Source organism: Tamandua tetradactyla, chromosome 4, assembly GCF_023851605.1.
Source record: "Tamandua tetradactyla isolate mTamTet1 chromosome 4, mTamTet1.pri, whole genome shotgun sequence".
Taxonomy (NCBI): Eukaryota; Metazoa; Chordata; class Mammalia; order Pilosa; family Myrmecophagidae; genus Tamandua; species Tamandua tetradactyla.
The window spans coordinates 18,498,156-18,525,905 of record NC_135330.1 but is presented as its reverse complement, the minus strand read 5'-3'; the positions used below and the strand labels follow the sequence as shown (position 1 = coordinate 18,525,905).

General features: G+C 44.7%; 1 protein-coding gene across 1 annotated transcript in view; it reads left to right on the top strand.

Moving 5' to 3' along the window:
* Positions 1–1,568: 1,568 nt before the first annotated feature.
* LOC143680177 (LIM homeobox transcription factor 1-alpha-like) overlaps positions 1,569–27,750 on the top strand; it is a 90,140-nt gene continuing 63,958 nt past the window's right edge. The window contains exon 1 of the mRNA XM_077156778.1: positions 1,569–1,857. Within this exon, the coding sequence (XP_077012893.1) occupies positions 1,569–1,857 (289 nt within the window). The remainder of the gene's footprint in view (positions 1,858–27,750) is intronic.

Here is a 27,750-nt window from a genome sequence, read left to right as displayed (position 1 = left end):
GGATAACAGATTTCAGCCTCTATTGGACAAGTTTGGTGAATTTGCAACCCCTGGTTAAAAGGCTCTTAATTCTGGAACTCACTGACAAATGAAAATTTATTGAACGCCCTTAGGCTGCTGGTGGAAGTTTAACTGCTGGGCTGCTCAAGTCAGAATTCCAGAAAGGGCTCTCCCAGTCAGAGAAGCGCCTTCCTTCTTTGATGCTGGGGGAGAAGCTTGCACCTGGGGTTCTCTGCTGTCTCTGGCCTCTTGGGCTGAGGCTCCCCCTGGGCTTTGTGTGACACTCTCCCTCCTCAGCCCCTGGTTGCTGCTCTGTACTTTTCTCTCAGCTCCAGGTACTCCGATTAATGTGTTCGTGCCACCCTTTGGGCCTCTTTGCTGCTGCACGGAGGGTGAGTTTTCTTTGGAGGAGAACTAGGCGTTAGCAGTGCTGTGCAGAGGGCCTGCGGGCGGAAGGAGGGTGTTTGCTGAATTTCTTCCAGTGCCGCAGCCTCCCATCCGACTGCCAATCAAAACCAGGAGGTAGTACGAAAGCAGGTGGTGTGAGCTGCAGGGTTTATGGAGCAAGGGAGGTTCCTGAAAGACTGCAGGTGACAAGGGGAGATGTGGAAGGCAGGAGACGAGAGAGGGTGCAGGAGGCAGGCAGACAGAAAAAAAAACAGTGGCTGTGAAAATCCAATGGTCTTGGCATCACATAGGTGCCAAAAAGCGAGTGAATGTGAGAAAGAGGTAACCCCAAAAGAAAGACGAAAGCTGCAAACAGCGCTTGGATTATCCTAGGAGCTGCTGAGCACCTCCTGTGTGTCAGCCACAATTCTAGGTGGTTGGCATACAAAGAAGAAGAAGTCATAGCCCAGTGTTAGAGGTTGACAGCACGTTGCTGACATAAAGTTGAAGAAGTCTGGGCCTCTCTGAGAATATGAAATAAACTGGTGCAGTGTCTCTGCAGGGGCTCTGCAGTCACACTGCCTGGGTTTGAATCCCAGCTCTCCCACTTACTAGCTCTGTGGCTTTGGAGAAGTTTCGTAACCTCTTGATAATCCCATTCCTTCATCTTTAAATGGAGGGTAAAAACAGTTTATATCTCCTGCGTAAGGATTAAATCAATTGACACGTGGTAAGCCCTTAAAAGATCAGCCAGTGTATGAAAACTGACATTATTAGCTATTGTAGTTATTTCCAGAAATTCATCTAAGCCCTTATACTGAAAACCATACAATTTCTGGGGGTTCAAAGACCCCTCTGTCCAACCACAGACCCCTGGATTAGAATCCCACTGTGAGAAAGAAACCCTGATGTTTCCTATCTCTTCATTTCTGTCCCTGGCCAAAGGTTTTGATCTCCTCTTCCCAGCCAAATGGGAAAGCTGGAATCTCTCCTTCCTGTGCCCTTCTAGCAGGGTGGATGCTTCAGTGCTGAGTCGGGGTGGGGTGGGGGTGCACCTAGCGGAGGGCCCAGATGAACCAGGGGGCTCTGGGACTCTGGATTCCCATAGAGCTTCGAGCACCTGGGAAAAGCAGTTCCTCTGACCCTAATATGCACGTGCCCATGGTACACGGGAGAGTGAAATGAAGGACGCGAGCGACATCGTCGCAGGGCTGCACAGCCAGCCCGTGGCCCCTGAGCAGTCCCCCGAGGGCCTGTCCCAAGTGGACACCCCTGGTTGTGAGCGCTGGCGGTCATGGGGTGGTGGAGTCTGCCAAGACAACTTCATCGAGTGGATGCCCCACCCGCAGAGCTTTGCTGATCCCTGCCTTGTCTCGTCGCGAGAGTCTTTGCACTCTGCCTGCCCTGAATTTGAGGCTCCAGTAGAAACAGCGAACTTCTTATTCTTTCCCGATTTGGGGGCTGTTGCCAGTGAGCCCATACAGCCCCCTCCTCAGACACTTGCCGTTCCGGTCCCAGGCTGTCACAGCTAAGGCCCCAGCGGCTGCTCTGCCACGCCCTGCTTGCAGCATCTAATGCTCGTTCAGACCCTCCCTGTAAGTTGCTGATAATCACTGCCATCCTTGTGCTGTGCTTTACTTTTGACTGAGTACAGATTTTAGAGCCCAAATTTTGGGCTCCGTGGATGTCCTGCTTCTATCTCATTATAGTTCTTTACTGCTGAAAGCCAGATTCCCCTCCTGTAAGTTGGACTTATTGACAATAATGGCAGTAATATAAAATTACGCGTATGTAGTGCTGGTGTACTTTAGAACATATGTTAGTATGTATTAGCTTACAAATCTTTTTCTCCTTCACGATCTCTTGCCTCTCTCTTAAGACCTGAAGAACTTATTTCCTGTGGGGCTGCTGACTGTTGTCCTATTGAATTATCCATCAGCTTACACCTGCCCTCGCTTCCTGGGACCCACAGCTGCTGCTTGTGACTGGATTTTGCCAAAAGACAGAAAGTGAGGGTGGAGAAGCCGCTGGGCTGGCTGAAATCTTTTTACCTTTAAAGAGCACTTAAGAGTCAAGTGTCTGTTTTCACGATCAAAACAGGCTTACGTTATCAGAGAAGGAGAGGCTTGTCTCCCCCATAAAGAGCTACTGATTGGAAGGAAAAAGCAGAGAGGGCTTTCCAAAATATGTCGTTACCTGGGAGTTTAATTTTGGCAAGGAAAATCAGAAAATGCGTTTTCAAGGCTGTAGTCAGGTTTGAGGACCTCCGAAGGAGTGCGCTTTGGATTTTTTTCTATCCTTCATGCCATCTCTCGTGCCTCCCATCTTCCTCCTTGCAACCTCCCTCGTGTGTGCCTTCGCTCATGTCCCGGCTTCCCTTTGTGAAACCCCAGCGACATTCCCGAGTTACAGTGTGGCTATCTCTTTGCCTAGCCCCAGTCTGTTTTTCATTCTCTGAGTTGGCTGGTGTTCAGACTCACAGGGAGGAAGACACATTCACACGTACACACGCACACTCACATGCACACACATGCACACACCCCAGCACCACAATTGTTTTAGACATCAAAGGGACCAAAGAACAGACCTCCCAGTCCTTCCTGGGTGCTGTACTTTTCTAAAACCTACACTCTTCCCTCTCTGTGACCTCCACCCTAAGAGCACTGAAGTAGCTGCCTGCATAACCATTTGCTTTTGATGTCTAGATTTGTTGTATAAAGGAAAGGAGGGGGTTTTGCTGAGGATCTAGACATAGGGGTTGGAGTACAGAGCCCAGGGGAGGGGAACCAGCAAGGGTATGTGTGAAGGAAAAGGTATTGTGAGGGATTAGAAGTCACCTAGAAGTGAAGAGACCTGTTGTGCTCCCAATCAGATTGAGTGTGACATCCTTTGGCATTTTTATTGGGGTGTTTCTCACAAATGCTAATGAACAGTAGCATTGCAGCTCTAGCACGCCCTGACTGCTGCATATTGGGGTGTGTTATTCACACTGGCTAATGAATAACTGCATGATTGTATTAACCAGCAAAGTCAAACACGTGACTGCAGGGACCCAGATGCATGTTACTTGCCTAATAAGGCCCAGCATATAGGACTCAGGACCGGGGAGGGCTCCAGCATTGGGAAGAGTTGAGTTCTGTAGCTCTTCTGTGACAATTTCAGATGTCAGTCTGGCCATGTTTAATCACTGATAGGCCTTGTTTATTGGAAATCGTAGGGTTCCTTCCACCATTAACCCCAGAGTTTCTACAGATCCTGGAAGTGCTTTTTAATTAAAAATCAAAACCTGACCAAACAAAACCAAACCAGGGGGGTGCAAGGGTAGTTCAGTGGTAGAATTCTCACCTGCCATGCGAAAGAGCCGGGTTCGATTTCCACTCCATGCACTTCCCCCAAAACAAAACAAACAAGCAAAACAAACAAAAAAGAAACACAAATTCAACAAAATGGTGCTGCAATAACAGGATACTCATATGGAAAAATAATGAAATGTGACCCCACCATACAGCATACGAAAAAAAAAAAGACACTTCCTTCTGGGCAAAATGAAACAAACTGAACTCATCTTCCTAAAAACAGGTAAAGAAATGGGAATAACTATTATGGAAGGCCTACTATGTGCCACCCAGTGTGATTTACATATGCTATTGCATTTAATCCTCCCAAAGCTTATGATGTATTATCATCTCCAATGTAGAAGTGGGGAAACTGAGGCTCAGAAAGGTTAGGTATCTCACACTTGCCTGGGAATGGGCTTCCACCAGCGTTTTACCTCTAGGGGAATCTCAGCTTTGCTTCTATGGCCGGTTATACCCGTGACTGCCATGGCAACGATGCCATAAAGTTTCAAGGGCCTGAGGAACCCTGAGGCTGTGGCTGGAGACTGCATCCCACAGCCCTTTATGAGGGTGGTGGCTATCCATCAGTCTCGCTGCCACTTCTGATTTCTCAGTAAATACTCACCCCTGGAGTCCAGTTCTGGGAAGGTGAATTAGCTAAGGGCAGTTTGGTCATTCCTCATTTCTTAGAGAGAATCAGTAATAAGCCCTGACTTCTCTCCCTAAAAACCTAAATCCCAAATTAAATCAATTCAATTTAGTTCATTCCGGCCAACATTTTCTCAGTACCTACTGTGTGCCGGGTACGATGCTATGTGCTGGGAATATGAAAATGAATGTTCCTCTAGCTACACAGTGCTGTGAGAGATACACATGTAAACTGGTATTTATAAATAAATGGATACAAGCCAGAGTAGATGTGTCAAATATTCTTAGATAACAAAGACGAAAGTGCAAATAAGTAGGTGTATGGAGGTGCTAAGAAGCTGGGAATGAGGGGTGCGGTCAGGGAAGGCCATAGCTGGACCTGAAAGGTGCAGAAAAGAGGAAAAGTCATTCCAGGAATGGCGTGAGCAAGAAAATTCATGAAAGTACGTAAAAATTGCCTGTGTTCTTCTGCCTTGTGACCTTAAGAAAGAAAGCTTTCAGGTGGCAGGCACAATGTCTTGTATGACCCTTAGAGCACTTCATTTGTTCAGGGATCTTAGAAAATGTGCACAGCTGCTGATGGAGAGGCTGCTTGTTGGAGGAAGTTGTAGGAGATCATACGATGTCTTGCTCACATCTGCAGGCAGCTGGTGGGCCACATTCCAGCTTTGTCCTTGGGAAGATGGGAAAATATAGTGTCATCCATGTCTGATATTATCACTAATTTATGGCCTTTGGGAATGGAATATTAACTTTTATTGAGTATCTATTATGTCTAGGCTCTATGATATGCTCAGGGGACCAGATAGAGAATGACTGATGTTACGGTGAATTAGGGTGGATAACATTTTTAAGAGCCCCATATGTACCTTTAAGTGCTTATATATATATTTTTTGTATTAAAAAGTATACATGAGATTGTCTCCCAAAATGAGTGGGGTCATTCGATTTTCCTTCCAAACGGGAGGATGATTATCTCTGGCCTGATTTTAAAAACATTATGGTGGTTCAGTTGCCTTTTCTTTTACACAAGGTCTTTGTTCTGAAAGGTTATTTTTTAAATCAATAAAAAAAAAATCAGTTGAATGATATTGTTAATGAACTTGGAGAACTTTCACTTAAAAGAAGCCCATGGGAATTTTCACAGAGTATGACGTATGAAATATAGCCTAGATTATCCTTTTATGAAAATGGCTTTGAATCATTATATATCTTGTAGTACAAACACATCTCATTTGTCACATTTTAATTGATAGAGCAGAATGTAATAGTCAAGGAATTTAGTTGCTAAAATTCTGAAAGGATTTTGTGATAAGGTTAGAGGCAGAAGGTGGAATCTACCACATCCTACTGACCTCACTAGTTCCTTAGGCTGATGTCAGTGTTCACTGTGCAACTAGAATGTATTCATAATAATATCAGAGTGGTAGTAGACTTGTTGGTCACCAAACCAACATCCACACCTCTTCCATTTCTCCCAAATGACTTAGGGAAAGTAACCCTGTATTCAGGTCCAGGGGAGGATGCTGAGTAGGGTAAGCCATTCGGGCATAGCATTTCCATGATCCCAGTGTGGCCCCATCCCACTGATGGAAGGACTTATGTTCCATGGTAAATGGAAATGTTGCTTTTCTTGGATGGAGGTAAGACTATCTTGTGACCATGAGGGGATCCAGCCCCTGTTCTAAACCTAATCTCCGAGGGAGGCAGAGCAGAGTAATGAAAGGAAGGTAGGGCTTTGATGAATCATCAAGCCATTGACTGTAATGATTCTTAGGTCTTCTAATCTTATATGTTAATAAGGAACTTTCTTTTACAAGTCAGAAAGAGATGTTTATTTCTGTAATTTCATTAAAAAGCCTCTAAAGTAATATACTTGGTGTTTGATATGGACAGTGGAAGAAGCCAGATAGTATGTTACACTCTTAGGATTTTGTGTCTATGTGTGTCCCCTTAGGAATAAAGGGTTACATCACCAGAGTTGGTAGTGTCCTGTGTGGGGGCCTACTTTGGTGAATACTTTTTCCTTAAGATGAGATCTTCTACTAGATTGTAACTTCTTGAGGGCAGGGGACTCATCCAATTTACTTTTTTATCTCCAGCATCTTGACAAAAGTGTTCAGAGAGGAACGAAGATAAATGATTTAAAACAACCAGTCAGTGAGTGTTTATTACTCAATACTAGTGTATCTAACACCAAGTAGGCAATGGCGGGGGTTGATAAGAGTGATAATGAAGAAGGTGATGATGATGATGACAACAATAGCAACAGTAGGCTATCACACTGTATCAAGTAACTTTTTACAGAAGGAACTTGTTCTTGGTCACACATCAAGTCAGAGGTGAAAAGCTGACTTGCACACCCAGGCGGGTGTGTGCTGCCCACCATCCAGGGCAGATATGTTATAGTCAAACTAGGATGAGATTAAATGGCCTCAACCTCCCTGTACCCAATTTTCTAATCTGTAACATGGGGATAATGATAGTATCTGACTCATATGATGGGTTGTCATGGTTGGGGACATGTGTCAATGCGGCCGAGTAGTGGTAGCTGTTTATCTGATTGGGCAAGTACTGGCCTGTCTGTTGCAATGAGGACACTTCATAGGATCAGGTCATGATCATGTCAGCTGCATCCACAGCTGATTCCATTTGTAATCAGCCAAAGGGGAGTGTCTTCTACAATTAGTGATGTTAAATCTAATCACAGGAAGCCTTTTAAGGAGGACTCAGAGGATACAGGCCCCATTCCTGCTTCGGCTGGTGAGCCTCTCCTGTGGAGTTCATCCAGACTCTCCATCGGAGTTGTCGGCTTCACAGCCTGCCCTGTGGATTTGGACTCTTGTTCCTGCAGTCACGTGAGACACTTTTATAAATTTTATATTTGCAAGTGTTCCCTGTTGATTCTGTTTCTCTAGAGAACCCTAACTAATACATCTTGGTACCGGGAGTGGTTCTTAAGAAACAGAATCTTAAAAATGGGTTTTTATGAATGGTTTTCTACTCTGACTGGACTCAGAGACACGAAGGACTCTGATTCCCATAATCAGAATGACACTCCCAATCCATGGAGTGAGATGGCAAAGGAGATAGTCAAAATATCATCATTCGATTCTCCTAATGCTTCGCTTGTACGAAGCCAGACTCTAGGGGATAATGTTTTTGACACCTTTACAGAGTTTTGTAGAAATAAGAGTTATAGAGATGTTGGTTGGTTGTTGTTAGATACACTGTCTACATTAAAGGGTGAAAGGGATGGGCTTAAGGCTTCAAACGAGAAGCTTAAGTGCCATCTGAAAGATGTAGAGGTTTCTATGAGTATCCTGAAGGAAAATCTTATTTCCTGTAGCCGTAGACTTGAGATCTCTGAAAATCAGACTCAGAATCTCATTGTTAGAGTAGCAACTTTACAACGTAAACTGAAATCTCAGTCTTGCATGGTGTCTGCCATTAAAGTGAGGGCATTGATTGGAAAGGAGTGGAACCCTGAAAAATGGGATGGTGACATATGGATTGATAATGATGTTGGGGGTGAGGTTGAAACCCTAGGCCATGCTGAGCCTTCTTTAGATAACCCTGTAATAGTCTGCCCTGAGGACATAGCTGCCCCACCTCTAGCCTGCCTTGAGGAATTGGCCACCCAGCCTCCTCCTGAAGGAATTAGCCCTAGAGTGATTAATCCTGTTTCACCAGACGAAACTGCAAATGAAGGCCCTGAAGCAAATGGCTTGGAAGATATTTCTAATTCTTTTCATGACCCACCCCCACCACCGCTTGTTTCTTCCAGGCCTATAACTAGACTAAAGTCCCAACAGGCCCCTAAAGGTGAGGTACAAAGTATCACACATGAGGAGGTACGTTATACTCCAAAAGAACTGTGTGAGTTTTCCAATTTATATAGATAGAAATCAGGGGAATATGTGTGGCAATGGATTTTAAGAGTGTGGGATAATGGTGGGAGGAATATAAGGCTGGATCAGGCTGAATTTATTGATATGGGCCCACTAAGCAGAGATTCTGCATTCAATGTTATAGCTCAAGTGGTTAGAAAAGGTGTTAACAGCTTGTTTGGGTGGTTGATTGAAACATGGATCAAAAGGCGGCCAACATTACCTGAGGTTGAAATGCCAGAACTGCCCTGGTATAATGTAGATGAGGGGATCCAGAGGCTTAGAGAGATTGGGATGTTAGAGTGGATTTATCATGCAAAGCCTGCTCTTACACCCCAGGAATGTCCAGAGGATGCACCTTTTACCAGAACAGTGAGAAATAAATCTGTGAGACTAGCACCATCATCCCTGAAGAGCTCTGGTTGCACTTCTCTGTAGGTCAGATATTACTGTGGGAACTGCTGTCACTGAGCTGGAATCCTTAAACACAATGGGGATGACAGGATCCCGAGTTGGCAGAAGCCAGGTGGCAGCATAAATCACCAAAGACAGGGTAGATGTGGCTATTATAATAGACAGCAAACTCAAAGGAGGCATCAAAATTATATGACACGCAGAGATTTGTGGCATTGGCTAGTAAATCATGGGGTGCCTAGAAATACAATAGAAGGGCAGTCTACTAAATTCTTGTTGGAGCTGTATAAACGAGAGAGTTCTAGGTCAAGTGAACAGAAGTCTAACCTGAATTACAAAAACACAGAGTCAGTTCCCAGACTTGAAACAGTTTCCCTGAATAAAGGGGAGGCCAGGTCCCTTTGGGGGAGAAACCTGTTACACTGCCACAAATTTATACTGTTAATCTTCCTCCAAGTCTTCCCCAAGGAGACTGACGGCCTTTTACCAGGGTAACTGCACTGGGGAATAGGAAATGTTCAGATATTTCGGGGATTATTAGATACTGGTTCAGAAGTGACATTAATTCCAGGGGACCCAACACATCACTCTGGACCACCAGTCAGAGTGGGGGCTTATGGAGGCCAGGTGATCAATGGAGTTTTAGTGCAGGTTCATCTCACAGTGGGTCCAGTGGGCCCCCGGACCCATCCTGTAGTTATTTCCCCAGTTCCGGAATGTATAATTGGCATAGATACACTGAGCAACTGGCAGAATCCCCACGTTGGCTCTCTAACTTGTGCAGTGAGGGCTATTATGGTGGGAAAGGCCAAGTGGAAGCCACTAGAACTGCCCCTACCAAGCAAAATAGTAAATCAGAAGCAATACCGTATTCCTGGAGGGATTGCAGAGATTATTGCCACTCTTAAGGACTTGAAAGATGCAGGGGTGGTGATTCCCACCACATCCCCGTTCAACTCTCCTATTTGGCCTGTGCAGAAAACAGATGGGTCTTGGAGAATGACAGTGGATTATTGTAAGCTCAACCAGGTGGTAACTCCAATTGCAGCTGCTGTTCCAGATGTAGTACCTGGTATGCAGCTGTTGATCTTGCAAGTGCTTTTTTCTCAATAGCTATTAGTAAGGACCAGCAGAAACAGTTTGCTTTCAGCTGGCAAGGTCAGCAATATACTTTCACTGTCCTACCTCAGGGGTATATCACCTCTGCAGCCCTCTGTCATAATCTTGTTCGCAGAGACCTTGATCGTTTCTGCCTCCCACAAGACATCATACTGGTCCATTATATTGATGATATCATGTTGATTGGACCTAGTGAGCAAGAAGTAGCAACTACTCTAGATTTACTCGTAAAGCATTTGTGTGTCAGAGGATGGGAGATAAATCCAACAAAAATACAAGGGCCTTCCACCTCAGTAAGATTTCTAGGTGTCCAGTGGTGTGGGGCATGTCGAGATATCCCTTCTAAGGTGAAGGATAGGTTGCTGCATCTGGCCCCTCCCACAACCAAAAAAGAGGCACAACGCCTAGTTGGTCTTTTTGGATTTTGGCGACAACATATTCCCCATTGGCTGTGCTACTCCGGCCCATTTATTGAGTGACCAGAAAAGCTGCTAATTTTGAGTGGGGACCTGAACAAGAGGAGGCTCTGCGACAGGTCCAGGCTTCTGTACAAGCTGCTCTGCCACTTGGGCTGTGTGATCCAGCAGATCCAATGGTGGTGGAAGTATCAGTGGCAAATAGAGATGCTGTCTGGAGCCTTTGGCAGGCCCCTATAGGAGAATCACAATGCAGACCCTTAGGATTTTGGAGCAAAGCCTTACCATCTGCTGCAGATAACTACTCTCCTTTTGAGGAACAGCTTTTGGCCTGCTACTGGGCCTTAGTAGAGACTGAACACTTAACCATGGGCCACCAAGTTACCATGAGACCTGAGTTGCCTATCATGAGTTGGGTGTTGTGTGACCCACCAAGCCATAAAGTTGGGTGTGCACAGCAACACTCTATTGTAAAATGGAAATGGTATATACGACATAGAGCCAGAGCAGGTCCTGAAGGCATAAGTAAGTTACATGAAGAAGTGGCACAAATGCCCATGGTTTCCACTTCTGCTGCCATATTACCTTCTTTTTCCCAGACCAGAGCTATGGCCTCTTGGAGAGTTCCTTACAGTGAGTTGACTGAGGAAGAAAAAACTCGGGCCTGGTTTACAGATGGTTCAGCACAATATGCAGGTACCACCCGAAAGTGGACAGCTGCAGCATTACAACCCCTTTCTGGGGTGTCCTTGAAGGACAGTGGTGAGGGGAAATCCTCCCAGTGGATAGAACTTTGAGCAGTGCACCTGGTTGTTCATTTTGCTTGGAAGGAAAACTGGTCAGAGGTGCATTTGTATACTGACTCATGGGCTGTTGCTAATGGTTTGGCTGGATGGTCAGGGACTTGGAAAGACCATAATTGGAAAATTGGTGACAAGGAGGTCTGGGGAAGAAGTATGTGGATAGACCTTTCTGAGTGGGCTGAAAACATGAAGATATTTGTGTCCCATGTGAATGCACACCAGAGGGTGACTTCAGCAGAGGAAGATTTTAATAATCAAGTGGATAAGATGACCCGTTCTATGGATACCAGTCAGCCTCTTCCCCCAGCAACTCCTGTCATTGCCCAATGGGCTCATGAACAAAGTGGTCATGGTGGTAGGGATGGAGGTTATGCATGGGCTCAGCAACATGGACTTCCACTCACCAAGGCTGACCTGGCTACAGCCACTGCTGAGTGCTCAATCTGCCAGCAGCAGAGACCCACACTCAGCCCCCGATATGGCACCATTCCCCGAGGTGACCAGCCAGCCTCATGGTGTCAGGTTGATTACATTGGACCCCTCCCTTCTTGGAAGGGGCAGCAATTCCTTCTAACTGGAATAGACATATACTCTGGATATGGGTTTGCTTTCCCTGCATGCAATGCTTCTGCCAAAACTACTATCTGTGGGCTTACAGAATGCCTTATCCATCGTCATGGTATTCCACATAGCATTGCTTCAGATCAGGGAACACACTTCACAGCAAATGAAGTGCGGGAATGGGCGCATGCTCATGGAATTCTCTGGTCTTACCATGTTCCCCATCATCCAGAAGCAGCTGGATTGATAGAACAGTGGAATGGCCTTTTGAAAACTCAATTATGGTGCCAACTAGGTGGCAAAAACTTGAAAGGCTGGGGTAATGTTCTCCAGGAAGCTGTGTATGCTCTGAATCAGTGTCCGCTGTATGGTGCTGTTTCTCCCATAGCCAGGATCCATGGGTCCAGGAACCAAGGAGTGGAAATGGGTGTGGTGCCACTCACTATTACTCCTAGTGATCCACTAGGAAAATTTTTGCTTCCTTTCCCTGCTACCTTGAGTTCTGCTGTTCTACAGGTTTTAGTTCCAAAACAGGGTGTGCTTCCTCCAGGAGAAACAACAATGATACCACTGAACTGGAAGTTAAGATTGCCACCTGGTCACTTTGGGCTACTTATGCCTCTGGATCAACAAGCCAAGAAGGGGATTACATTATTGTCTGGGGTAATTGACTTTGACTATCAGAAAGAAGTAGGACTGCAACTACATAATGGAGGTAAAGAAGAGTTTTCTTGGAATATGGGAGATCCCCTAGGGCGTCTATTAGTACTACCATGCCCTGTGATTAAAATCTATGGAAAACTGCAAGAACACAATCCAGGCAGGACCACTAATGGCTCAGAGACTTCAGGAATGAAGGTTTGGGTCACCCCACCAGGCAAAGAACCACGGTCAGCTGAAGCGCTTGCTGAGGGTAAAGGGAACATGGAATGGATAGTGGAAGAAGGTAGTGATAAATATGAACTTCGACCACATGATCAGTTACAGAAACCAGGACTGTAATGCTGTTTTGTTCATGTTATACTGTTTAAGTTGTAAGATATCAAGTTTAAGAATGAATGTTGCCTAAGGATTTGCACCCTATTCTGGAGAGATTTAATGTGTTTCCAGTTATATGCAGGACAGTTGAGTATTGTCAGGTAAAAGAAAAAATGTGTGCTTATTTGTTTTCATTTGGAAATTAAGTATGGTTTAAGGTGATATATATATAGGTGCCAAGTTGACAAGGGGTGGACTGTCATGGTTGGGGACATGTGTCAACTCGGCCAAGTTGTGGTAGCTGTTTATCTGATTGGGCAAGTACTGGCCTGTCTGTTGCAATGAGGACATTTCATAGGATTAGGTCATGATCATGTCAGCTGCATCCACAGCTGATTCCACTTGTAATTAGCCAAAGGGGAGTGTCTTCTACAATTAGTGGTGCTAAATCTAATCACAGGAAGCCTTTTAAGGAGGACTCAGAGGAGACAGGCCCCATGCCTGCTTCGGCTGGTGAGCCCCTCCTGTGGAGTTCATCCAGACCCTCCATCAGAGTCGTCGGCTTCACAGCCTGCCCTGTGGATTTGGACTCTGTTGTTCCTGCGGTCACGTGAGACACTTTTATAAATTTTATATTTACAAGTGTTCCCTATTGATTCTGTTTCTCTAGAGAACCCTAACTAATACATGGGTATAAGGAGCAAGTGACTTAATCTAGCACCTTGTCCGTGTTAAGGGATAGATGACCAGTGTTTAATATCTGTTGTCCTCATTTGGTTCTACCTTGAGGTGGTTCTCTGTAGTCCTGTGGATCTGAATGCGCTCCCAGTGGGACCTGATCCATACTTGGCACTCCATTAAACGTCCTTTTGCATCCTCATCTTGGATTGTTACTTAGCTCTTATTTTGCCACTTGGCTTTTTCTCATTCATATATTCTGAACCATCAACTAGATGTTAGACTTCTCTTAGAAAGGGATGATAGAAACTTTTGTAATCCCTATAACATGGAGTGACTTAATATAGTGAATACAGCAAGTGTTTGTTTATTCAGAATAAGTTAATATACAACCAAGTACTAAAATATGTGCAACTTCATATCAAAAGAGACAAAACAAGGGAGTGAGTTAGTTAAGCATTCATTGTATAGCAGCCCAGAGGGGAAGATGAGGCCTGCCTCCATGGATATGCTCCAAGGGCCCCTAATTGGTTGACCTGATGTTCTTGACAAACATTTCCCTTTGGAGTTGACCTATTGTATATTTGACTCTGCTGAATGAATGACATTTATTGGCACTTATTAGGAGGTGTTCACTGAGTGCTTGGTTTCTTTGTGAAACTGGCTGCAGAGGCGCCCCTCCACAAGACACTCGCTACCCTCTCTTTTGAAAGGCCTGGGGAGTGCGTCCCTAGCCATGACATGCTTCGTACACCTTCCTCCAAGTGTTTGCTCAGAAATAGCACTCTCACCAGCCAGACACAACACATTTGGATTTGCCCAAATAACAAGTGCAAAGAATTGCTCCTTTCAAATCCTCAGTGCTGTCTTTACCTGAGCAGAGCACTTAGTGCTCCTTCAAGCTCATGTCTCCAGCTGGGCTGTTACAAATCCAAACTATAAAACTACTTTGCCTGGGACAGGCAGGAATGTGGGCACAATGCATAGACGGACCCATAGGAAGTCCTTCTATTTCCTCTTCAGCTCTGGCGGATGAGCTTATAAATGCCTCTCTGCGGCCCATGGAAGAATGTCCATGGGAGATCTAAATCCTACCTTCCTCTCAGCCATCCACACTGTTTTGGGATTTTCTCAGATTGCATTCTAGGCTGAGGGCTCTGTCAACCCCAGGTTTCCCCTCCCTGGCCTCTTCTAAACCACACCATCAATAACCCTTGCTCAAAGACCCCATACAGACCCTAAGCACACTAGGCTGATTTCTCAGGGTCCCCTAGGGTTGCTGGGGTTCTCAGTGCCTCTTATTTCAGCATTCACCAGACAGTGGAACTCAGCCAGTTAACTTTTCTGTCCGTCTTCAACCTTCCACCCCTTTCTGCCATCATATCCCCCTACCTCCACAGCCCAAGTCCCTGACACTCCCACAATGCTTCCTCCATCTGTGTTGATAGAGGGGCCCCATGCTCTTGGAGCTGGGCTATATACTTGTTTAGGCCCATTGGGGGTGGGGCAGGCTGGAGAGAGCATGGAGGGAGGAATGAGCCGGGCTCCCTTCCACAACCTCGTTGCCACTCTCTCATTGGCTGTGCTGCTTTCAGTGAATGAATGAGGTTGGTTGATGCTCCAGCCACTGGTGTAATCAGATCTCTGTGGGCTCTTGAAAAATGGAGCTCTCTTCAGCAGCAAATGTTTGCAATTAACTTTAACATATGGTGGAATTTGTTTCTGTGTCTGTAAAGCATGATAGGCAGTGAGGATCTGGCGGAGAATGCACCCAGCTTGTCACGCCCTGGGCCTAACTCGTGGGAGGGACCTTTCCACTCAGTTTGGAGCACTGAGACACCCAGGAGGTAAGCGGCCATGGATGAGTCAGTTGGGGCCCTGAACTTCCCTCTGGCTTGTCACATCCCCTTCCTGCCAGATATTTCTACTTGTTCAGTAGCAAGGGGAAAGTATATTTTTCTCTCTTTTATGTTGGTAGTCAAAAGCCTCTACCTTAGTGATTCTTGCTTCTCAGTTTTGGCCACTGCCTGGATACTGCCCAGATCTGGTGTTCCTGGTACAGTGCACCTACAACTGTAGGAGTAACCTGCAGGATCCCCATGCTTTGCTCTTGCCTTGTCCATGTTAGTAGGAATCAGATCAGCTCTATTTCAAAATCCTAGGTCAATTATATTTGTTAAGATGGATTTGGCTGCAAGTAATAAAACCTGAACGAACAGAGGCTGAAACCAACTGGAGAGTTATTTTTACTTAGCAAGATGTCTGGAGGTATGCATTCTTGGATGGGTTTGGCAGCTCAAAAATGTCATCAGGTCTCCAGCCTGTCTCCAAATTTCCACCCTCTTTCCTCAGTGTGTTGACTTGTCTAGCTTTATCACCTAATGGCTGCAAGATGGCCTCCAGCCTCATATGATAGTCCAAAGTGGGAAGGAAGGGCTGGTACTAGGTGCTTCTTTGTTGTTTACCTCTTATTTACAGAGGAACAATTTTCTGAAAAGCCACCAGCATACTTTCCCTTATCTCTCTTGGCCTCTAACTAGGTCACCTGCCTACCCCAATGCATGTCACTAGGGTGATTGGTCTGCCTGGCTTAGAGAAATCATGACTCATCCCTGGGATTGGACACATTGCAGCCCAACAAAGTCACAGTTATCTTAGCAAGGTAGAAGTGGCTACTGGGAAGTGGCTTTTGGAAATGTAAGCAACAGTGGTGATCTTCCACTGTCAGAAATGCAATGGACATTAGGATGCCTGAAACTGCTGGAAGAGAAGAAGTGATTCCTGAGAAGCAGGAGGGTGTGAAACATGGGTTCATAGTGGTCCATTCCTCTCTAGACTCCTCTCACATCTATCCTGTGTGCTCACCCCTAAAAGATCATTCTTTCTAAAGTGCTGCTTTTTTCACGTTATGCTTATGTTGAAAAAACATGTGTCCTATAAACTAGACGTTAAATTCAGTTTAGCATTCAAGGCCCTCTTCTGTCCAGTTCAAAACAACTTTACATCTGGCAGGAAACACATATTTCTTTTTCTGTCTCCTGATATTTCCCTGTGCAGAGCAGGTATCAGTCAAGCTGGTCTACCTCCTATCTTCTTAATACACCTGGGGCTTCTTGCCTCTACACCCTTGCTCACTCTAGGGTCTCTATTTGGCAAGTTTGGCCCATAGCTCAGCCTGTTTGGATTCTACTTATTATTTAGGGCTCTCATTTAAGTCATCATTTCCTTGGTGAATCCTTCCTTGATTACCCCACCTGGAAGTTTCCCAAGTCTCCTTTGAATTTCTATAGCCCTTGTTATCAGTGTACCACATGAGCCAGTGAAGAGGCTAGGATGGCTTTATGGACTGTGGGAGGACAAGGCATGAATTGATTCCTGAAGTCTGGGAAGGTTTGGATTTGTAGAGAGGAGAGAAGTCATGCCATGTAGTTGGGGAATGGGAAGAGACTGTCTTTAAAAATTCAGTAGGGTCCTCATTTTCCTACTTTTGCTTCACCTTTACTTGAAGCATCTCAGTAGTCTTTCTCAAGGAGCATGTAATATGATCTCTTGGCTACCATATTGGACAGCACTGAAATAGCACATTTTCATCGTTTCAGAAAGCTCTGTTGGTTGGCCCTGAGCTACAGGATCACCAGGGGGAATGTCCTAGTGGGGCTGAATTCCTGAAGTCCTTTAGTGCAGGGAAGTTTCCCACATTTATTCTATTAGTTCACTGCACTCTGGTGATGATCTGTATTGTAAAGATGAAAATGCAAGCTCTGTACAAACAGGCCTTTTGGGAAGCTCGTTCTCAGCAGGTTACTTCTAACCAGCCCTGTCCTCGGCACTGAGACAGATAACACCCTCTTGAGTTAATCTCCAAATAGAGAGTCTAGACTCATTATCTTACCCTCTTTTGTCTCAGAGCCTCCAAGGACTGAAGTGTGCTTGGCAAGATAATGGGAGTAAGTGAAGAAACAGGAAATCCATCACTGGGTAGCTCTTGCGAGTCTTCGGTGGCTTAGCCAGGGATGAGGTAATGAGTCTAGACTCTTGAAGAAACTGCATGCCTGGGCTATTGGGAATTTCTCTCTTTCAAGTTTGGGTCCACTACATAGAAAGTGAAGCTCAACTTCTGTGAATTCTTATGTTGTCTGACATTTGACCTTTGTAATGGTTTTCAAAATTTTTCATAAAAATGTAAAGCACATATAGAAAGCTAAAGCCTGGTTTCACCATGCATTTGTATAATTGTGGGCTGTTTTGCAAACTGTTTTCATTTGCCCCTGACAACTGATGACATGGGTATCACTAACTCCATTTTACAGTTGGTGAGAGTCAGGCTGGGAGAAGTTAATTAGCTTGATTGAAGTTATACGGCTAACAAGAGGTAGAGTGGGTACTTAAACTCCGGCATTTCCAGATATTAGTCCAGTGCTCTTTCCACGACACTATAGTTACCCTCCTTAATGGTGCTCTAAAAAGACATTTTAACAAACCTTCTACCTTATTTCTATTTGCGCATAGTGACAGTAGCTGTGGGAGTATTTGCTGGCGATCCTACCCACACAGTGGCAATCCCTCTCGATGCCAATCCTGAGGCTTCCATGCTTTGCACCTTGTTTAGGTGCAGGATGTAGATTATGCAGCCATTCTGCTCACTCTTGGACCATCTATTCCAATTCATGAGGTATCTTTCACCTTGGCCAAAGAACATCAGGAGATGGGCAAATCTGAGGCAAAGTAAAATTATTTGGTATATTACATGGCAAATATTAGCACTTAGGCTTTTGTGATGTTTTGGCTTAAGCTTGCCTCCTTCATTACTAGATCACATAATCCAGAGGGATCCAGACTTTGTGTACTTCAAATATGACATTGCAGTAATTTTACCTACAATGTCCGAGAGCTTTACTTGCTCTGAGTTGAGACCAACATTTATTCCGCTTGTGCAGTAGATACCATCTGACCCTCTCTCTTTCTCTGGTGGAGATTCCTTTAGCACTTCTCCCACCTCTCAGCTACATCTTGAAGGTTCTTATCAGCATACAAACATTCTATAATTGCTCCCTTAAAACAATCTCTTAACTCTATACCTGCTTTCATCCATCCCTCCAGTTCTCTGAGCCTTTTTAGCAAAACTTTTGGCAAGAGATGTTTGCTCTGTATCTCTGGATCCTCTCACTCCACTGGGGCTTTCACCCCAGCAACTCCATGTTACGGAGTCCAGTGGTCAGTGCTCAGCCCTCATCTTACTTGAACTGTCAGTAGCATTTGACAGTTTCCATCACTCCTGTTTCCTTGCAACACTTGCTTCTCTTAGCTTCCGCTCCACTGTTCTGTTTTTCTTCCTGTCGCTCTGGTCATTCCTTCTCAGTCTCTGTCACCTCTTGCCTGGAGTATTTCAGTGTCTCCTAACTGGCTTCCTTGCTTCTGCCCTTGCCCTCCCCACAGATCTCTCTCAACACAGCAGCCATACTGAGTCATGGAGACTTCCAGCATGCCATTCCTTTACAAAACACCCTCCTAGAGGAGAAGTCTAAGTCATTGCCATGATCTTCAAGACTTTCTTTGGTCCATCCTGCCTTTCCCCACGTATTACTTTACTAGGGCCACTATAATAAAGTACCACAAACTGGGTAGCTTGCAATAATAGAAATTTTTTCTCATTGTTCTGGAGGTTAGAAGTCCAGAATCAAGGTGTGCTCCTTCTGACATAGGAAGAAATCTATTCCATGCCTCTCTCCCAACTTGTAGTGGTTGCCAGCAATCTGTGGTATTACTTGGCTTATAGCTGCGTCATTTCAATCTCTGGCCCTCTCTTCATATAGCCTCTTCCCTATGCATCTTCTCTGTGTCACTATATGTCCTCTCCTCTTACAAAGACACCAGCCATATTGGGTTCAGGGCCTGCCTTAATCCAGTGTGACCTCATCTTCACTAATTACATCCATACTTTATTTGCAAATGAGATCACATTGTGAAATTCCAGGTGGACATGAATTTCAGGGGGACACTATCCAATCTAGTACACCCCCTTACTTCTCCAATCTCAGCTCTTATGACTCTTGACCTGTCCACCCCATTCCAGCCACACTGGACTCCATACTATTTCTCTGACATACTGGTCATGCTTCTACCTCAAGGCCTCTGGATCTGGTGTTCTCTCTGTCAGAAATACCCTTCCCACAGATATTGGGGAGGTCCACTCTTTACCCTTTCTTTCAGATCTTTACTCAAAACATCTGCTATTCTGCGAAAATAATAACCCATCCCTGGCACATCCCCTCCTCCCTTATTGCTTCATTTTTATCTCTTGCATTCATCAACATCTGACCATTTATTCCTTGCCTGTTTTCTTTCAATCAAATGTAAACTTCCAGGGCAGGGATGGGTTTGCCTGAGTTCTTTGCTGTTACATTTCCAACACCTAAAACAGTGCCTCAATAATGCAGCTGGGATAGTAAGCACTCAGTAAATGTTTGTTATATGAATGAATAAAAGCTTTTCCTCAAATGATCTATAATTTGGGTTTACCAATTTCCTTTTTAGTATTGGTAATTATACAAATCCATCCATGTGTCTCTTTGTTGAGAGAAGCTGTAAGATTCATAAGGTGCTCCAAAACATGCCCATAAATTAGGTTATGATCTTTAAGTTATTTCATAGTTGGTGGAGAGGGGCTGTGATATTTGTCTACTTTTTCTCTCTCTACCCCTCTCATGACTGCAGTTTGTAGGAAGAATATTTTTCCATAGAGGTGCTGATCTGCCCTTGGAGGGGCTCAAGCTATGACTGTCATCTCAATAGCCGTATGTCTCAGTGACAATGGCAGTTGCCAAATTTCCTTCCAGTGTAGGTTCTACTTAGTAGCACTGCAATGGAGGTTGATGCCAAGGCCTACAGCTCCTCCTTCGTGGTGGAGAAATGTGCAGGATTGGGGAGGCATTTACATTTGAGCACAAAGCAGTTCCTGCCTTTGCTGGAGAGGTCCCTCCTTCCTGGCTGACGGGGGAAATTTCTACCAATCAAGTACACCATTTCATGGCAGCTTCATGCAAGCTCCTCTGCCTCCTCCTTTGCCAAAAGGATAAGCCACTGCCTTTGCACCTGGATGTAGATAACCTGCCTGACACCGAATGAATCAAGGCAGGCAGGTTCCCTGGAACCAGCGAGAGAAGCCTCTGGCTTTATAGCCCCAGAGAACATGGAAAGAGGGTTATGCTTTGGCCTGGAAGAACAGATCTTCAACTTCCTTATTTTTCTTCAAACTGTAAAAGTATCTGAGAAGCAGGAAAGTGCCAGGCCCTTGGGTATGCCTTGCCTTGCCTTTATTTGACACTCTCCCTTCTAGGCCCATCGTATAGATTTTAACCCTGAGCAGAGCACAGGCAGCCTTAGAAACCTGCGTTCTCTCCAGAACTTCCTTGGGTTTGGGAACACAGTAACTTGTTGCTGTTTATTTCCATGATGGGGAATGGGCGGGTAGTTATAAGAAAATCTTTCCTGACTCCTGGTTGTAGCATGCTGGAAACAAACCAGATACCCAATCTAATTGAGCCTTTGTGTGTCTGTGTGTATGTATGTGTGTGCACGCACTCTGCTTGTACCCATAACTTGTCACTGTGATTCCAAAGCAGGAGTACTTTTTCACAGAGATTTTTGTGGTTCTTTAGCTTCCTTGTGTGTCCCTATCCTCTAATCCTCTGAATGAGGCTGGATATGGGGAGCAGAACCATGTGAAACACATCTGAGAAGAAAATCATATCCCAGACGCGCACACGAGTGCTGTGGTTGGGGGTGGGGGGCTGCTGGCTGGCGTTGCATACTTGCCACCATCCCCCCTGGTTTTTCCATTTCCACCCTGTCCCCACTTGCTTGTTTCGGCACAAGTTCCAAGGTTGATGCTCTCCTGGGTGAGACTCAGCTTGGGTCGTTTATCTCAGAACCTAAGTGGGTTCTGTTTCATGAAGTGGAGGGCAACCTCTGTCCTTCCCTTCCTTATATAAAATATTTAAAAGGAGCCTCAGCTAAGGATAGTGGTAGTATGGCTTTATGGTCACATACTGTTTTTCATTTTCTAAGTACCATTCTACCACTTGATCCAGGACCAACCTCTTAAGCCAGGTTAGGCAGTGATGTAATAGATCTTCAGTGGGTTTGGGCATGAGCGTACTTGGTTTGGATCCTGGTGCCCCCAATTATTAGCTGTGTAAAGATGAGCAAATTGCTTAAACCTTCCCAGGCCTCTTACTTCTCTTCTGTGAAATAGGAATGAGTTTGGAGCAAATGAGTGGCATGAGATGACTTAGTTTTTCATACAATCGCCCTGGTTGCTGTGTGACAAACTCGGTGGGGAACATGGCAAGAAGCAGCAGGAGGTCTCTTTAGGAGGCCATGGCAGGGGAGATATGATGGAACCATGGACTGTCATCAATTGCTATGGAGTTGGTGATAACTGATCAGATTCTGGCTGTGCTTTGAAGGGTGAGCAGAAAGGGCTGGTGTACAGATTGGATATAAGATATGTGGGAGAGAGGAGTCAAGATGCATTCTAAATGTATATATACTGTGGAATATTATTCAACTATAAAAAGGAATGAAGTCTCTGTGTCCTTGAAGACATCACATTGAGTGAAATAAGCCTGACACAAAAGGTCAAATATTGTATGACCTCACTGATTTGAATTAATTAGAATTAGCAAACTCACAGAATCAGAATCTAGGAGATAGGTTACCAGGGGACAGGGTGGGGGGTAGGGAATGCAAAGTTAAGACTGAAAATGAATGTAATTAAGCACTGAAATGTGTGTCTTAATGGGATTAAAAGGTGGAAATGTCAGATTGTATATATGGTTACAGAATAAAAAATTTAAAAGATAGCCATGGAACGACACTACACAAGCAGTGAGCCCTAAGTTTAAAACACAGACTATAGTTAATTAGTACAGTTACAAAATGTGCTATTATCACTTGTAACAAATGTTCCACACTGAAGCAAGGTGTTAATAATAGGGAGGCTAATAATATGGGAATCATGTATTTCATGCATGATTTTTCTGTAAACTCACAACTTCTGTAATAAAGAAAAAAATATTTTAAAAGAAAGTGGGCCTAAGATTTTAACTCTGAGTAACAGGAAAAACATAGGTGCCAGTGACTCTGGAAAGGGATAAGCTGAGGTGGGAGCAGATTTGAGCCAGGATGTGGTGGATGGAAAAGGATCAGGAATTCCATTTTGGTTTTGTAAAGTGAAGATATTGAGTAGGCAGCTGGGGAGATCTGGAGTGGAGAGAGAAATGTCAAAGTCAGTTAGCTTATAAATCATGTTTAAAGCCATGGGACTGGAAAAGACATCCAAGGAAAGTGAGTGAAGGTAGAGAACATGACCAAGCATTTCAGGTCAAGGGAATGAGGAGGGACTAGCAAAGGACACCAGGAAGGAGTGACGAGTAAAGTAGGAGGAAAACCAAAAGGTTTAATGCCCTGAAAGCCACATGATTAACTATGTCACATGCTGCTGCTAAACTCAGTATGCTGAGGACGTGAGCAGTGTGGAGGCTATTAGTGATCTCGTTGGGACAGTTTTGTTAGAAAGGGGGAGACAGGAACCTTTCTGGATTAAAAGAGAGTGAGAGGAGAAGAATTGAAGAGAGTAAGCAGAACTGATTCATTTTCTACAAAATAAGAATTAGATGGTGGGAAAAGTGGGATCAAGAAAAGGACAGGTGTTTTTCCCCCAATATGGGAGAAATAAAAAAAATACGTATAACATTTGTATAGGGATAGAGAATATATGCTGTGGTTCTTGAGTAGGTGTGAAACAATGGAGCCTAGAGCACTAGTTGTCCCTAGATAGGTGCACAGGACACATTTGGTGTCAAATGGAAAGGGAAAGGCCTTTTAGCAAGTCAGCATCTAAGAGCCTGGAATGGGATTGCATTTAACTTCATATAACTGTCTCCTGACTGTGTGTGGGTTAATCAAAAAGAGCTTTTATTTTTCTCACCAGAAAGAAGTCAACAGGTAGGAAGTCCAAGGATAATGCAGCTGTTCAAGGAATCTATCAAGGATTCAGGTTTTGTTCTTCTTTCTCTGAATTCTTTAACAGATAGCTTTCATTTTGTTGGTCTCAAGATGTCTGTTTCATCTCCAGGTATTGCATTTGCATTCCAGGCAGAAAGAAGAGAAAAGGTGAAGAGTAATACGTATGTGCCAGCTGAGTCTTCCTAATTTTATCAAGAGAAAAATAGCTTTTCCAGAATTTCCCTCTTCCCTTCCAGTAGAGGAGTAGTGTTCATTGGCCAACACTGACTCACATGGCCTCCTATAGCTGCAAGGGAGTCTGGGCAGTCAAGATTTTCAACTGGGAACACAACCACCTGGATTTTTTTTTTTTTTGTATGCTGCATGGTGGTGTCCCATTTCATTCTTTTTCCATATGAGTATCCCAATATTGCAGCACAATTTGTTGAATTTTGTTTGTTTGGGGAAGTGCATGGGCTGGGAATTGAATCCGAGTCTCCTGCACGGCAGGCAAGAATTCTACCACTGAACTGCCCTCGCACCTCCACCACCTAGATTTTGATTCCATGAGAACATTGTGTCATCCAGTTTTTACTGGGTGGAGAGACAGTCGAAGGGCAGAAAGGGTAAAATGTTGAAGAGTAAAAATAAAAACAAGAAACAAGAACTGACCCACTTCCATTGGATCAGACTGCCTTGAAACCCTCGTTTGGAGTTCTCAAGACGCCTGGAGTCTAGCATGAAAGGAAGGCAACACAGTCTCACGGGAAAGAGGCTGCTTTGGAGGTGCAGGACGCTGGCTTTTTTGCTCGGGCTCTGTCTCTGCTGAATTTTGTATAAAGTGATGCACTCTGCTGTGATGCCAGTTTTATTCCGTTTATGATGAGGAAGGACAATAGATTCTGACCCCCCTTCCCACTTAATTCTTGATCTGTGATGTTCTACAAAGTGACAAACACTTTGAAATCATGGAAATAAAAGCATTCTAGAAATCCAGATTTCCATCCCTCAAATACGAAGGGAAAACCCCACATGTTAGTTTCCTGCCGGTTTTATGCCATGGTGGAAGATTTTTACTCAAATTGTCAGTTAATGTTTTGTGCACACACACACACGTGTATGTGTGTGTATGTGTGTGTGTTCGAGAATGCTGGGTGGTCCTTCAGTATAGGTGTTACGTGTGAGGCAGAGGAGGATGGTAGCACCTGCCAGTATTGTGAGCATCTACCATGTGTTAGGCAGTGTCCCAGATAATTTAGGAACATAATCATTGGGCTTCAAAATACATCTAGTTCCTAATATAGTACTGTTGGAGCTCTTACATTATGACAGTATTCCTGTATATGGCTTTATATATATAGTACGATGGTGATAATGAAAAGTGATGGTGATAAAAGCAAACAGCATTTGCAGAGAGCTCGGTGTTGCCCCCTGCTGGGATCCCAGAAATTTTCCCATCAAAACACCATCAATAATGTCCTTGTCCTCCTATCATTACACACACACACCCACACCTCCCCCCCACCCCCCAATCTCACAGAACCCAGGAAACATACATTCTTTGTAAGCATATACACTGTACTGGCAACTTGCCATTCAGCCAAGCCAAAAATTGTGGAACAATAGGAATCTGTGCCCAGAATATTAGCTAAAAATACCTCATTCCCCAGTTCTGTTGTTTGCTGGGTATGTTTAAGCACATCCCTGGAGAGTCGTGAGGATGAAGGGAAAGGAAAACTGACGTTTTCAAAGGAAACTAAATCTTTAACTCCCTAAAAAGAAAACATACATTTTTCTGTGTGTCTGTTTTATGTTTCTTGCCATTTTTGCATGTCTTTGTGACAATATGGAAAGTCTGTAATATAAATTGTGCCACCTTGGCGTGGGTTATTGGATCCAAGATTTCACCGCAGTCTTTTGCTCCATGACCTGACTTGTAGACAGCTCCCGAGAAAAAAAGAAGCAGGGGAGGGAGAAAGCATCTAAGTAGGAGAGACTTGCCGTCCCTCCCCACTGCTCCCCCCCCCCCCCCCACTGTCTACCCACTTGGCTGCTGAGAGCATGGCTTAAGAGCCTGGGGGACACGTTTCCATCCCACATGGCCCATGCTAGCCTCTTTTGTTTCTTGATCACTGACTGAGCCCCAGGCCGTGAATAGCCCTCCCAATAACCTTAGCTTTCTCTGTGGCCTGGGGTGGGTCACTGCTCCTTCCCAAGCCTGAGAAGAGAGGCTGCTTGACCCCTCAAGGGTCTGACAGCTAGGGGAGCAAGGCAAGAGTCTGGACGTCTCAATGCACATGCTCATAGTGGTCAGCAGCATCGGCAAGAAGCCGTCAGCTGAGCACTGAAATTATATAGGCAAAGGGTCCGCTCCAAATATTTGCCAGATAATGTCAGCATTAACCAAATAGCAACTGTGGGCTCTGGTTGGCTAGACATGGCGCTGCTGACTTCCTGGACAGATGCTGGGTGTTGGGCAGTGAGTGTGGGTGATGGTCAACACTGGTTGGCTAATGTCAATATTTGCTTTGGGTTAGGGTAGACCATAGCCATAGTTGTCTGAATGAAATGCACTCCCATTTATTTTCAAGTATTTGGCCCTTCAAATGAGTCTGTGGGTCTCTTCTACAATAACTTATGGAGGGCTTGTTGAAGTCTGATTTAATTTGCTATAATAACGAAGAACAGAAATTCAGGGCACACCTGAAGTTCTCTTTTTGGCTCAGCCTGCTGTCTTAAACTAAATTAGCTTATACAGATATTTACATGGAAGATACATGAAATTGATTTCAATAAGGGGAATTTATAGCTACTGCTTATTGAAAGCAACTAGTATGTGGCAGATACTTCAAATACGTTATCTTTTTTTAATCTTCAAAATATCTCATAAAGTAGTTATGATCTCCAAGAGGGTCTCTAACTTGCTCAAGTTCTCAAAGGTAGGACGAAAATTCAAATCCAGGTTCCATCAGATTTCAAAAGCAGTCCTTTTTCACTATGCCTTGCTGACTCTGGAATCCATGCTCTGTGAGAACAAGAAAATTACTTGGTTCATATTTTAAGGTAAAAGCCGCGATTGCCAGCATCATTTGCAATAGCCATGTGCAAGACGCTGTGCTTCTCCGTGGGGCCAGCGGCTCCCAGTGCCTCTGGGATGTGCAGACATCATACTTAGCAGTTCTCTCTCCCACTCTTCATCCCATTGTATGGTTCTCCTCACTACTCCCCAGGAGCCGCAGGGACACGCAGACTCCAATTGGCTCTGCCAGCCCCTTATTGTTTTCCATTTTCTCACCACTGCAGAGTCTTGAGACTCTCTCCTATAGAAGATCCTGCCACTTCTATTGTCGCAGCAGACTTTCCCACCGCCCCAGCACCACGTGCTTAGGGGCTTATTGTGGTGGTGTTGGCTCAGCCTCAAGGACAGAGACCTTGAGCCAGCTGACAAGGTTGCTCATGTCACTACTTCTAAGGCCACAAGCCATGCTTTTGGTTCCCAATACTTTTGAATTCTCTTCTCTCACCATCTCTCCTTGAGTTTAGCCACATGGTCTCCCAGACTCCCAGCAGCAGATTTCCCCGACAGACAGTTTTGGCTTATGGCCAATAGTTGTCTCTGTGCCTGGATGACCTCAGTTACCAAGTCAACATGGCACTTAATGAATGCTGCTATGCTGCCCCCTGGTGGAGAGGGTGGAAACTGAGTGGCATACGGATTCTTGAGTTGCCCAAGACCCTGCCCTGCTTTCTAAACCAAAGGGTTCATGTGCCCTATCAAAGATAGTTTTGGCAGTGCCTATGGGAAGGCGGCATGATCTGTAGTGGTCTACTGTCTAAGATAAAGGTGGCTCTGATTTCTTATTTCAGAGGGGCAAAAATAGCACACAACCGATTGTCCTCAAGTAGGAATCAGAGCTTTTTATGTGGATATCTTGTCCTCCATCCTTCCAGTATTTGTCTATGGTGTGGAGGCTTTGAGAAGCTCTGTTTGGGGCCTGCAGGGCTCTTGGTCAAGACTAATGAAGACCTCAGTCTTCCCAAATGTACTCTTACATCAGGAAACCTCTGGAGTGTCATAATGGGAGCTCTCTTACATTCTCGTGCAGTCCTTATGGATCTCAGAGTCCTTTTTCTGGGATAGCCCAGGGTTTGCATGAGGCTGCTATATTTTGCAGTATTCCTGTATATGAGATGTTGAGTTATCAGCCTGGAAGGAAAATGTGGGGATGGTAAGCATCTAGTGCCTGGTGTTCCAGGAAGATGGGACAGGAGTGGGTGCCTGGAGGAAGCCATAGGAACTTGTGGGTCAAAAAATCAGGCATATGCCACTAAGGAGAAAATTAAGTTCAATTCACCAGTTTGATTTTACTCTAATATATGGAGCAAACAGGCATTCCAACTATCTATGCCAGAGCTGGTGGTTAGTAGGGTATATCTAGATAAATTCTGTGCGTATAAGCTAAGTCATGGCAGATGGAAACTCAGACCTGACAGGCTCTTCTTAACTCTG